This window comes from Salvelinus namaycush, chromosome 8, assembly GCF_016432855.1.
Source record: "Salvelinus namaycush isolate Seneca chromosome 8, SaNama_1.0, whole genome shotgun sequence".
Classification (NCBI taxonomy): Eukaryota; Metazoa; Chordata; class Actinopteri; order Salmoniformes; family Salmonidae; genus Salvelinus; species Salvelinus namaycush.
Window position 1 is genome coordinate 48,304,389 of NC_052314.1, and position 13,776 is coordinate 48,318,164.

At 43.0% G+C, this 13,776-nt stretch overlaps 1 protein-coding gene across 1 annotated transcript; it reads right to left on the reverse strand.

Moving 5' to 3' along the window:
- Positions 1 to 1,484: 1,484 nt before the first annotated feature.
- LOC120051952 (myozenin-2-like) lies at positions 1,485 to 11,894 on the reverse strand. Its single transcript, XM_038998830.1, has 5 exons — positions 11,784 to 11,894; positions 10,273 to 10,439; positions 4,015 to 4,117; positions 2,465 to 2,648; positions 1,485 to 2,062 (listed from the first exon to the last, which is right to left on the reverse strand). The coding sequence occupies exons 1-5, from the start codon at positions 11,863 to 11,865 to the stop codon at positions 1,831 to 1,833; spliced, it is 768 nt and encodes a 255-aa protein (XP_038854758.1). The 5' UTR covers positions 11,866 to 11,894; the 3' UTR covers positions 1,485 to 1,830.
- Positions 11,895 to 13,776: the final 1,882 nt, after the last annotated feature.

The window sequence follows — 13,776 nt, forward strand, 5'->3', positions numbered from 1 at the left end:
TCACGTTCTTTCAAAATCGAACCCAGAAGCAGACCAGGACAAGGAGAGTAGGAAGAAGGTGAGTATTTATTTACAAGTGAAGATGAAGGGGTAGAAATATCCAGGTGGCGTAGCGGGCAGCGGTGGTGAGTTGATGGGAGTGAATAGGTGGGTCCAAGGGAGTAGCGGAAACCTCCGACGACCAGGCAGGAATGGGGTAAGTGATCCGGGTGAATAACTGAAGACAGAACAAACGGAGGTAAATTTAAGGCAAGCAAGACGTACAAAACAACAAAACAAATTCTATCAAGCTGGAGGCTGATACGCTGGCACAACATACTGTTAATGGCTAACGATCCGGCAGGGAATGGATGTCAGGTCCGGGTTTATGAAGAGGAGAGATGATGATCAGGACCAGGTGTGCAGATAGCTGATGGGATACAGGTGCGGGTAATCTGAGATCTCCCAACTAGCTAAATCGCCCGGCAACCAGACAGGGTGCGTTCCAGGACACCGGAAAAAACACTCCAGAACAGAACACAGGCAAAAAACAGACTCAGGAAACGGGATTCGTGACAGTATTCTAGAATATTCGCATGAAAATCAGTCACCAATTGGATAGAAACCTTGCTACTGTCAGGACACTATTATTGTTATAATGTTAAAACACCATATTCAGCATACTGAATGTACTTTTTATTTTATTTTATTTTTTAAACATAGGCCTACAGTGCTATATTCAGACTGCTCAGACTACAGAGAATTGTTTCACACTCCTGCCTGCCGGGCTGGTCCTTTAGCAGCCTGATGGTTCGATCCATATTTCCTGCTGTAATTCATTTGCCAGCCATTGTGGCTAATGAGCAGGTCACATAATGACCTTCTGCAGTTAACGCTAATAACATTGCTATGGATAAAGCTATAGGCAAATTTAACCCAATTGTTTAACATAATGACTTACAATAGTGACATTGGTTCTAGGTATTTTCCTCTCCTTTGAATTTGTGATTTTGGTAAAAGTGAAAAGTGTAATGATTTCTGGAAGTTCTTTTGAGGTGGTGTACATCTGCTGCAAAGCTATTTTTTTTACCTTCTTTAAATGTGGTCTGTCAATGGACCCTAGCAGATAATTTACAGTGTGTGTGTGTGTGTGTGTGTGTGTGTAAATGGATCAGCCATCATTAACTGTTGTTGGTGTATGGTTGTTGGTCTGAGGTTGGTCATACAGTTCCTGGGTAGTAGCCAACTTACTTTTCTTTTCATTTGCAGAATTGTGTGTTTCAAGTCTGTACATACAGTAACAGGTTCATTTGTTCCACATATCCAAACCACGCATTGATTTACATAAGCCAATTCATTATACAATGTCATGACAAAGAGATAGATCTTTTTTATTTGCACATCGATAAGCCCATTGTAAAAGATTAATAGGCAACATGTCTACATAATTAAAAGACAAAGATACTTTTGGATCTGATATCCAATATAAGCCAAAAGATGCATTGAAGTTTCAATGTATTGCTCATATTTATTTTGTCTTAGACATTTCAATAACATTTCAGCCATGTGTGCTATTTATTTACATGTTATTCTCTGAATACACAATGCAAAACTAACCATCAGTATCATTACTCAGGCAAATGGCACAGAATTGAAACAGGGCAGCACGGAAGCCCCATTTTAAACCATCAGTTTGTCGTCTGTTGCACATAATCAGAAATCATGATTTAGGCTTCAGCTCCAACCCCTATATCGCAGATCAGGCAGTATGGTTAGAGGTGCCAGCAGTGGATTTTGTCAGACTAGTGCTCTCTTGTCTTTCCAGGGTATTATGGGTTATCTAAAGGTCATCTAGAGGTCATCGGACTCAGGGATGGGCATAGGTTCCAGAGGCACGGTGGGCAGGATCAGTGGGATGCCGTCGGATATCCATCCCTGGGCGACCCTGTTGAAGGTGGGCCGTTTCACCCCTGGGTCTTGGAGCTCAGAGTAGTTATGGAGGTTTAGGTCGATCTCGGGCAGCTTGAACGTGATCCCGCTGCTCCGGGGGGCTTTGTCGAAACCACCAAATGGTGTGGCCACCCTGTAAATCAGATGTAGAGATACAAGGGTGAATGCAAAATCAAAATGAAGATCTCTAAAGATGTGACGGTTGCGTAGAATATAGAAAGCTGGCTTTTTATGGGGTGTTATAGTAGTGCATCCATGTAACAGTGAATCTGAACTGTGTTATAAGAAAACCATTTCATTCCATGGAAATGTTTGCAATATCAATGTCATTATATGTACTGATGATCCTATCTACTGAGAGTACTATCCCAGACTTGAGATTAGCATAATTAACTCAAAATCTGCCGTTGAGAGAAGTGCATGACTGATGCAGTATGTTCAAGTAGCACGCACATCTTTGGCTTAAATTTTGAGTTGTTGAATAGCAGTTGTCTGAAAACTCTCCTCAGAACACCTGTTTTCACATTAGCCTCACCTGTTAAAGCTCTTGTAGTCAGGAGCCTCTGGTCTGGGCTCAGGGACAGGCATCCTGATATTGAGGGTCGCGGCCAGGTTGGGGTCGTTAATGATAGCCTGCTCCCAAGGGGAATGGTAGGACTTGGGTATAGCTGTAGAGTTGAACGTCTCTGCAGGGACATCCTTCAAGGGGCCTCCATATCCTGAGACACATACCAAGAAGACAGGATCATAAGACCAACAGTGCAGCATACAGACACTCACTTATCCTATCAACACATTAGCAGATCTGTGGGGTTGGACTTAAGTGGGATACATGATTACTGGCAATTTCTTGCTTGTCGTCCTTTCACAAGAAATATAAAGAAGTACTAGGGCATTGAGAATGTCTTTTGTTGTGAGAGGTGAGTTTGAATTAATGGTTTAACCCGTAGGCCAGGGTTCCCCAACTGGTGGCCCGCCAAGTTTTTTTTGTGTTGAATTTTCATTGTTGGACATAAAAGACTGTAAAAACAACAGGTAACCAGCTCCAACTGATTTTAATTTAAGAAATCTGTTCCCAAGTATTCCCAAGCATTATAGAGAAACACGGGATTGTATGCCAACGTAAGCAAGGTTTGAATGATTATGTTTTAGTCCAACATTATATCCGTTTGAGCTTCATGCAGTCAATTTGCAGTCTACAAATTATTTGTAATTATGTTCCGCCCCCCGACCATCCTCTCCAGAAAAACTGGTTCACGGCTGAATCAAGACATAACAAACATTATTTGTACATTTTAGTTTCGTATTATCTGTTTTTATTCTTTGGAAAACAAAATAGGTGTCAACATGACTGTGGCAGTGCTGTTTTATCAATAGCCACCATCATTAAATAACAGTATTAACTAGAGCAGTGGAAAAAGTGATGTAGACTCAACAAGTCATGTAGACTCAACATAATTTTGTCCATCATTATCATCTCAAGTCTTAAAATAGTGCACACTGTAAGTGTGCTTTCATCCTTGGTGTGAAAAGCGGGTTGGTCCAGTTGACATGGGTTGACACCATGCTTGGTCATATCAGATTCTACAAGAGTGTTCTGTTGGGATCCCCTGCTGACAATTTAACAGATAGCAAGGCACCGCAGGGAAAGGAAATGCTTCTCATGTATCCTGCTTAAAGGCCAGAGGTCTGCTGAGTCGCTATGGGGAATTAGACTTGTCCTTAGAGGTAACATGAGCATCTACATAGGGCCTTAAAAATACATTAACCCATTCATAAGCAGTACATAAGCAGTTCATAAATGCTAAAGTCAACAATTGCAAGACATAGCGTACATATCAATTTGTAGTTGTTGAAATATAACATTTACTTATGAATGCGGTATGTATGAGTTATGACTGTGTTATGAAGTCCTTATGTAGTATCCCTTCAAGTGAAGCATTACTTATGTATAACACTACGTAATAATGACAAAGATATTTCAATAAGGCCTTATTATCCCCTTAAACTATATTATTCCGTCTTATAAGCATTCATACATTTTGAAAATAACAGAAGGTATGTATTGATGTGGTAGCTACGTACCTGGTGCAATGCTTTCTGGGTTTCCTGGGGTGGGTGTGTAAGGAAGTGTTTTCGATCCCTCTTTGTTTTCGGCACTGTCTGCATTTTCAGTTAGAAAATCGCTCTGAAAAAAATTTGAAAGTATTTTGTTATTAGCTTTCCCCTTTTGCGCAGTTCTGAACCTATCTAATTTATTCATTTGGGGATTAGCTGCACCAAATTGTTAACTTTGCGTAAATGAGGCCCACTAGGTTAATGGGTAGGTCGCTCACAGGTTTTACGAGCATGTTAGCTTAGCACACTGAGCTAAAGCTTGGGCATAACGTTAAAGCAAGATCAGCTACCGCCAAAATGCCCATCAAAAGACTTGAAATAGCAACTAGTTCATGTTTGTTTGCAATGTTGAGAATTTATGTGCAATGTTGCTCCATTTGAACAGTTGCCAAAAGTAAAAACAGTAATTTGCAACCAGACCCCCCCCCCCCTGTGGACTGGCATCTAACCAATGCACACATGAACATATAATGCCTTCAGAAAGTATTCATACCCCTTGACGTATTTCACATTTTTCACAGCCTGAATTCAAAATTGATTAAATATATATTTTTCTCATACATCTACACACAATACCCTATAACGACAAAGTGAAAATATGTTTGTAGACATTTTTGCATATTTATTGTAAACACCTCTGTCAATACATGATGGAATCACCTTTGGCAGCAATTACAACTGTGAGTCTTTCTGGGTAAGTCTCTAAGAGCTTTGCACACCTGGATTGTATAATATTTGCACATTATTCTTGAAAAAATTCTTCAAGTTCTGTCAAGTTGGTTTTTGATCATTGCTAGGCAGCCATTTTCAAGTCTTGCCATAGATGTTCAAGCTAATTAAAGTCAAAACGGTAACTAGGCCAATCAGGAATATTCAGTGTCGTCTTGGTAAGCAACTCCAGTGTATATTTGGCCTTGTGTTTTCTGTTATTGTCTCCCAGTGTCTGTTGGAAATCAGACTGAATCAGGTCTTCCTCTAAGATCTTTCCTGTGCTTAGCTCTATTCCATTTTTTTATCCTAAAAAAATCCGTAGTCCATGCCTATGACAAACATACACATAACATGATGCAGCCACCACCATGCTTGAAAATATGAAGAGTGGTACTCAGTGATGTGTTAGATTTGCCACCAAACATACAATCATGCCTTATATTCAGGACATAGGTTAAACTGCAAAATAATTGACTGAGAAATTAACTTTAAGTGCCTTATTGCAAACAGAAGGCATGTAGGTTATTATTGTGGAGTAAATACAATATTGTTGATCCATCCAGTCTCCTTTCACAGCCATTAAACTCTGTAAATGTTTTAAAGTCACCATTGGCTCATGAGCAGTTTCCTTCCTCTCCGCAACTGAGTTAGGAAGGACACCTGTATCTTCGTAGTGACTGAGTGTATTGCTACACCATCCAAAGTGAAACTAATAACTTTACCATGCTAAAAGGGATAGTCATTTTTTGGAAAACGTCTCTGGTCTTTGTGGTTGAATCTGTGTTTGAAATTCACTGCTCGAATGTGGGACCTTACAGATAATTGTATGTGTGGGGTACAGAGATGAGGTAGTCATTCAAAAGTAATGTTAAACACTATTATTGCACACAGAGTGAGTCCAAGCGACTTATTATGTGACTTGTTAAGCAAAATGTTAATCCTGAACTTATTTAGGCTTGTGTCACGTTCCTGACCTGTTTTCTGTTGTTTTTGTATGTGTTTAGTTGGTCAGGGCGTGAGTTAGGGTGGGCATTCTATGTTATGTGTTTCTATGTTGGGTTAAATGTGTTGCCTGATATGGTTCTCAATTAGAGGCAGGTGTTTGACGTTTCCTCTGATTGAGAACCATATTAAGGTAGGCTGTTCTCACTGTTTGTTTGTGGGTGATTGTCGCTGTGTCTGTGTTTTGTTGCACCACACGGTACTGTCTCGTTCGTTCATTTGTTTTCCCTGTTTGTGCGTTCTTCGTTTTTATGTAGTTCTCATGTTCAGGTCTGTTTAACGTCGTTTGTTGTTTTATAGTTTATTCAAGTGTTCATCGTGTTTCGTCTTGTTATAATAATAATGTCTACATACCTCGCTGCGTGTTGGTCCGATCCATGCTCCTCCTCGTCTGAGGAGGAGAACGACTTCGACGACCGTTACAGCTTGCCATAATGAAGGAGTTGAAATCTTATTGACTCAAGACATTTCACCTTTTCATGTTTAATTAATTTGTAAAAATTTAGAAAAACAAAATTCCACTTTTACATTATGTGATAGAACGACTTCGACGACCGTTACAGAATCACCCACCAACAAAGGATCAAGCAGCGGGGTAACGGGCAGCAGCGACAGCAGCGGCCAATTACACAGGACTCCTGGACATGGGAGGAAATTTTGGAGGGAAAAGGACCCTGGCCTAAGGTTGGAGAGAATCGCCACTCTCGGGAGGAGAAGGAGGCAGCTAAAGCCCAGGAGCGGTGGTATGAGGAGGCAGCACGTAAGCGAGGCTGGAAGCCGGAGAGTCAAGCCCAAAAATTTCTTGGGGGGGGGGGGGCTAAAAGGGAGTGTGGCGAAGTCAGGTAGGAGACCTGCGCCAACTCCCCGAGCTTACCGTGGAGAGCGAGAGTACGGGCAGACACCGTGTTATGCAGTAGAGCGCACGGTGTCTCCTGTACATGTGCATAGCCCGGTGCGGGTTATTCAACCTCCCCGCACTGGCAGGGCTAGATTGAGTATTGAGCCGGATATCATGAAGCCGGCCCAACGCATCTGGCCACCAGTGCGTCTCCTCGGGCCGGCATACATGGCACCAGCCTTACGCATGGTGTCCCCGGTTCGCATACATAGCCCAGTGCGGGTTATTCCACCCCCCCGCACTGGTCGGGCGACGGGGAGCATACAACCAGGTAAGGTTGGGCAGGCTCAGTGCTCAAGGGAGCCAGTACGCCTGCATGGTCCGGTATATCCGGCGCCACGTCCCCGCCCCAGCCCAGTACCACCAGTGCCGGCACCACGCACCAAGCCTCCTGTGCGTCTCCAGAGCCCTGTTCCTCCTCCACGCACTAGCCCTATGGTGCGTGTCTCCTGCCCAGTACCACCAGTGCCTACACCACGCACCAGGCTTCCAGTGCGTCTCCAGAGCCCTGTACGCACTGTTCCTTCTCCCCGCACTCGCCCTGAGGTGCGTGCCCTCAGTCCGGTCCCACCAGTTCCGGCACCACGCACCAGGCCTATAGTGCGCTTTGAGAAACCAGTGTGCCCTGTTCCTGCTCCCCGCACTAGCCTTGAGGTGCGTGTCTCCAGTCCGGTACCACCAGTTCCGGCACCACGCACCAGGCCTACTGTGCGCCTCAGCAGGTCAGAGTCGGCCGTCTGCCCAACGCCGCCTGCACTGCTCGTCTGCTCAACGCCGTCTGAGCTGCCTGCACTGCTCGTCTGCCCAGCGCCGTCTGAGCTGCCTGCCCAGCGCCATCTGAGCCATCCGTCTGCCCAGCGCCATCTGAGCCATCCGTCTGCCCAGCGCCGTCTGAGCCATCCGTCTGCCCAGCGCCATCTGAGCCATCCGTCTGCCCAGCGCCATCTGAGCCATCCGTCTGCCCAGCGCCATCTGAGCCATCCGTCTGCCCAGCGCCATCTGATCCAGTCAGGAGCTGCCAGAGCCGCCAGCCAGTCAGGAGCTGCCAGAGCCGCCAGCCAGTCAGGAGCTGCCAGAGCCGCCAGCCAGTCAGGAGCTGCCAGAGCCGCCAGCCAGTCAGGAGCTGCCAGAGCCGCCAGCCAGTCAGGAGCCGCCAGCCAGTCAGGAACTGCCAGAGCCGCCAGCCAGTCAGGAGCTGCCAGAGCCGCCAGCCAGTCAGGAGCTGCCCTTCAGTCATGAGCTGCCCTCCAGTCATGAGCTGCCCTCCAGTCATGAGCTGCCTTCCAGTCATGAGCTGCATCTAGTCCGGAGCAACCATTCAGTCCAGAGCTGCCTCTCTGTCCGGAGCTGTCCTTCAGTCCTGAGCTGCCCCTCTGTCCTGAGCTACCCCTCTGTCCTGAGCTACCCCTCTGTCCTGAGCTACCTCTCTGTCCTGAGCTACCTCTCTGTCCTGAGCTACCTCTCTGTCCTGAGCTACCTCTCTGTCCTGAGTTGTCTATATTTAGGAGGGGCCTTGGTGAAGGTTCCTGGACCATGGTCGGGGGCGAGGGTTGCCACTCAAGGGACGCTAAGGAGGGGGACAAAGACAATGGTGGAGTGGTGTCCTCGTCCTGCGCCGGAGCCGCCACCGCGGACAGATGCCCACCCAGACCCTCCCCTTGAGTTTTAGGGGTGCGCCCGGAGTTCGCACCTTGAGGGGGGGGTTCTGTCACGTTCCTGACCTGTTTTCTGTTGTTTTTGTATGTGTTTAGTTGGTCAGGGCGTGAGTTGGGTGTTGCCTGATATGGTTCTCAATTAGAGGCAGGTGTTTGACGTTTCCTCTGATTGAGAACCATATTAAGGTAGGCTGTTCTCACTGTTTGTTTGTGGGTGATTGTCGCTGTGTCTGTGTTTTGTTGCACCACACGGTACTGTCTCGTTCGTTCATTTGTTTTCCCTGTTCGTGCGTTCTTCGTTTTTATGTAGTTCTCATGTTCAGGTCTGTTTAACGTCGTTTGTTGTTTTATAGTTTATTCAAGTGTTCATCGTGTTTCGTCTTGTTATAATAAATCATTATGTCTACATACCTCGCTGCGTGTTGGTCCGATCCATGCTCCTCCTCGTCTGAGGAGGAGAACGACTTCGACGACCGTTACAGCTTGCCATAATGAAGGAGTTGAAATCTTATTGACTCAAGACATTTCACCTTTTCATGTTTAATTAATTTGTAAAAATTTAGAAAAACAAAATTCCACTTTTATATTATGTGATATTGTGTGTAGGCCAGTGACAAAATCTACATTTAATCAATTTCAAATGCAGGCTATAACACAACAAAATGTGGAAAAAGTAAAAGGGTGTGAATACTTTCTGAAGTAACACACACACACACACACACACACACACACACACACACACACACACACACACACACACACACACACACACACACACACACACACACACACACACACACACACACACACACACACACACACACACACACAATCTGCAAGCAACTGATAAGCAACATAGATACTCTTGAGCAAAGTGCTCCAGGAGCCTCTGGCCAGAGTAGGTGCAGGGAAAGGGCACCAGGCACATGTTTCTCCATATCTCCCATGTGTTCTAACAATTTTGTCGGGGTGCACACATCATTAATGCAACCATTAGACACTCAGAAACGTATTTAAAATCCAGTAATCTGTTTGCAATAAAGCACTTTTGGATTCAAGTAAACAATGAAACAATGTTACTGTACCTTAAATGAAAAGAATTGCAAATACTTTTTAAATCCCTAAGTCCAGAGATCCAATAATGTGATCCCAGGATTCAACCTTTGGACCCTCAACCCATAATGTCCAAGATACAATAATAACTGATATAATTCTGATATAAGTCTGATATAAGTCTGATATAATTAGGCCCGGCATTAGGGGGTGGCAGAACCAGGCATGTGTAAATAGGATTTTGGTTATTAAGTCAGTCTGAGTTTTATGAGACTGGTCGTGACTGCATTACAACGTAAATTAAGTTTGGGTTTGTTTCAATCCTGCGCACATGCCCACAGCTGACAGCACAATTAATCATAAATTGCGAGTGCAGCTGCACGTGACCCGATTGTAATGGCTGTGGTAAATGTGGGTTGACTGGATATCCCTTTGGATATTAGGGACTATTGGTAAATGACACAATTGACAATGTCTTAAAATTAAATTTTCTCCAAATTTAAATGACTTAAAAATCTCAGACCAATAATACATTTTATGAATGAATATGCAAATATTGAAAGCATTTAATGAGAAAAAAGGTGTGGAACATGAAAATATTTTCTCATTTACATGTATTGCCGGTCCCTAACTACCCCCCTTAATAGGCTATCCAAAGTCAAACTAATTTTGCCATGGTTGCACACCAGCCGGCTGAAGCTAATTGGCAAAATATCTTGGCTTACTCTTCCCATCTGCGAACTGTGGCGATGTTGTGGCGTCACCCAGATGTATGATATTGGTAGTGAATGTGAGGTGTGTTGTATTTTGTGGTTGTATAAGTCTCCATATTTGCATCCACTTATTGTTGGTCTTTGGGATAGGAGCGTCTAGATTACTAAATTACACGAATGTAAAAGTCCTTACACTCAGCTGCACGTTTGCCTCATTTTGGATACTTTCAAACGTGTATTTCTCCGATCTTCGCTGGCGCATTTTGAAAAGACGAGAACCTCTGTTGGATTGCAGTGACAGCTCCTCCAGCATGATGTCTTTGGGAGTGCTAACCTTTATCCCCAGGTCCATGGTGTCCCCTGGGAAAAGAACCAAAACAAGTTTCAGTAGATGCCTTTGACTGAATTTCCATTAAAGGTAGACTCAGCAATGTGATATCATCTAACACGGTTGGACAACTTCCTGTTTACAGACATAAATTAAATCTGTCAAAATCCGCCACTTTTGGTTCTTCGCAACTTGTACCCTCCTTTGAGATATGCCCATATTAGGATGAGCTAATAGTGCAGTATTGGCAGTCGGATTTTGTTATTGAGCATTGTAAACAGGAGGTCTTCCAGCTGTATAATGATTTCATATATGGTGATGTCATGAGTCTACTGCTCTAAATGTAAAGCAACTGTAACAAAAATGTAACCTTCAAGAATCCCTCAAGACTGTATTAGTATGTCTTAGTTGCACAAAATATATAGTTTCCCTAAAGATATACAGTATATATTTTTTTCTGACACTCTCCCTGTACATAGCATGCATTTTTAACCATTTATGATTACAGCGAGACCTTTATCAAAGGAGAAGTTAATTAACAATATTATTCTGATATCATCTGAAGGGATAATATCAATGACATATTGTTCCTTCAAAATGCTTTTCTGCTGACAATTAGCATGCCTAAATCAAATGACTGTAGCTTCAAACCAAGCTGTATAGTAAGCATCACAATATGATAAAAGGTTGCGCGTATATAATAATAATTGGTTGCCTCAGTATACAGTATACTGCAATAGTTTAGTAATCATTTGGTTTCTCAATAATTCTACATTGTATGGTTATTAAACAAAATTGTGCGTTGAGTTGATTTAGGCATGCTCTTTGGACAATGCAACCAGACAGCCTAGTGAATTTCCATTGATTTGCACTCAACAGTGCTAATGCTACTTGCTATTTGCAAGTTCTAGAAAGTATAGGTGAGTTATGATTGTACTCTTCAAATCTGATTGAGACAAATGCAGTCTTGCAATTTTGTATGTATTATTTCTTATTGAATTCAATTTGTATTATGTTATTGTTCTTTTTACTTATTGAATGCTGAACATGATGCTGCTTCAATGAGCTATACCCAGACAGAATGCACTTCAGCTGTCGCAAACCCTCACGGTCTCCTAAATGGCTACACACAGTTGTCATACCCTGCCCTCCACAACTCCCCACCTCACCCGCCCCAAAATAGCACTTTCAAAAGGACAACGACAGAAGGATTTGTCGCCATAGGTAGTAAAACATCTTCATTAGCTTATTTATGGCAACTGCTAGAGAAATGGCCCTGACATGTTAAACCCGGATCTGAATATCTGCCCTCCACCAGAATAAGTTTGATTCTCTTTGCTGTCGAGGCTGTCTTTGAGCCCGGGCCCAGATCGTACCATTGGCACCGTGGACCTCTCGAGAAATAGCCGCTGCATGCATCTTCCTCTCTCCAGCTGGCATTGTACAGAATTGCGACATTGTGGCTTTGGGAAGGGTGGCACACGATTTGCCCCTGGGTACTGGAAACACATAAAGGACACAGGATGTACTTTCTGTTCTACCCCAGTGGAAAATGTTTTCCAATTATAGTGTTGATATGAACTGAACATTAGAGAGCCAACATACTGTACTGCTATAAATAAAATAAGATTACTGTTAGTGAGGGTTTGTTGTAAAGTGTCATTGCTCACATGGAACGTGCAATACTGGTTGACCTATCGGATAACTACTGCATGTTGTTTAGACCACATTATGATATGCCATTAATGTCCTGTGAGTTAACGGTCATAAAATATTATGATGGGCCTCATGTCTGGTTTATGATAGCATTAGGTAATCATTATGACATTTACTTCAAGGACAGGGTTTCTGTCAACCCCAAACCAAAACATTACATCCAACTCATATAAATCAGAATGGCAGGTGTCATTCATTGTTTGCGCTTGAAGAGCAAAGTCAACACTTACTTTAAAATAACCTTGGAAAGAATGCTAGTTGATGCGCATTAAGGTGTCACATGGCATTCAGCATTGTGAATCATCAGTGTTGGGTGAGGGCTGAAAATTGTGTCCCAGGGTAGTATGTGACACTGGAAACCCTTAACGTGATCTTGACAAAATAAATATTTTTACTTCGGCACAATGGCATTTGGAGAAAGATATATATATTTCCGTGACAAATATATTAGCCTAGTTACCCTAAATCTAATTGCAGTAGTCCTAAAAAACTGAAGTTACGGTGCTAAAATGTAGATGTTTTTGCTTTGCAAACAAATGAAACGAAACAACAATGCCCTTTGTATTTACATCACAACTTTCACTAAACTCTCAATGTTACCCCATCATGTTCATATCCTCTCCTTTTTGCATTATGTTTCAGACATGTTGTACAAAATGTTTACTCTCAATGTTATGACTAAAATGTAGATCATTTATAGTGCTTTAAATATTTACAATAATAAATTACGTATCAAACATGAGAAATATAATTAGAACATAGAGATGTTATTGAACACAATGTTCATAATCAGCTCTTCATACATAAACATAGAAACATTATTTCAGAGTGATTACAGTAGAACCTAACAATTGTATTTTGTTTTGTAGCTTCTTGCTTTGTCTTCACAAAATAATAAAGACGTTTGTTAGTAAGGGATGTGAGATATGGATTAATACAAAGGTTATATGACTGAATACGTCAGAAAATAGCATAATCAGAGTTAGTTGTTGTGAATGGTCAAAGCACAAGACATTGACACTAGTATTTTGCCATACCTCGGAATCACAACTGCACACCTTGATGGGACTAGTCCATACCTGTGTGTGTGTGTCCTGTCTGTCTTTTAAACGACCTGTATCCTTGACTGGAAGGCAAGGAGGCTTAGGGGTCGACCTAGGTAGTTTCGATCCACCCTGATCTTCACACTCCCGGCCACTGAAGCCAAACTGCTGGGGGGTGTCTCTGTGTCTGTTGTCAACGGAATGCAGCTTACATCAATAGGCTAAATTTAGCAGGCCAAACACTCAAAACCACTCACAAAAGCAATGGGGACGTGGGGAGGCTATCAGAGAGAGGGAGAGGATGGGGCACCCGACCTATGCCACCGGGCCCACACCGAAGGAGGGCTCTCCCCTTAAGAGCACTCGTGTTTCCTGGACCCTAGGAATGTATAGGGAAGACATGACTCTGGAAGTAGTGTTGGAGGGGCGGTAGGAGGCACTCTTTCCTCTGGTCTAAAAAAATATATAAAATACCAGTCAAAAGTTTGGATTTTTCTTAATTTTTTATATTTTCTACATTGTAGAATAATAGTGAAGACATCAAAACTATGAAATAACACATATGGAATCATGTAGTAACCATAAAAGTGTTATTCGAAGTTGCCATCCT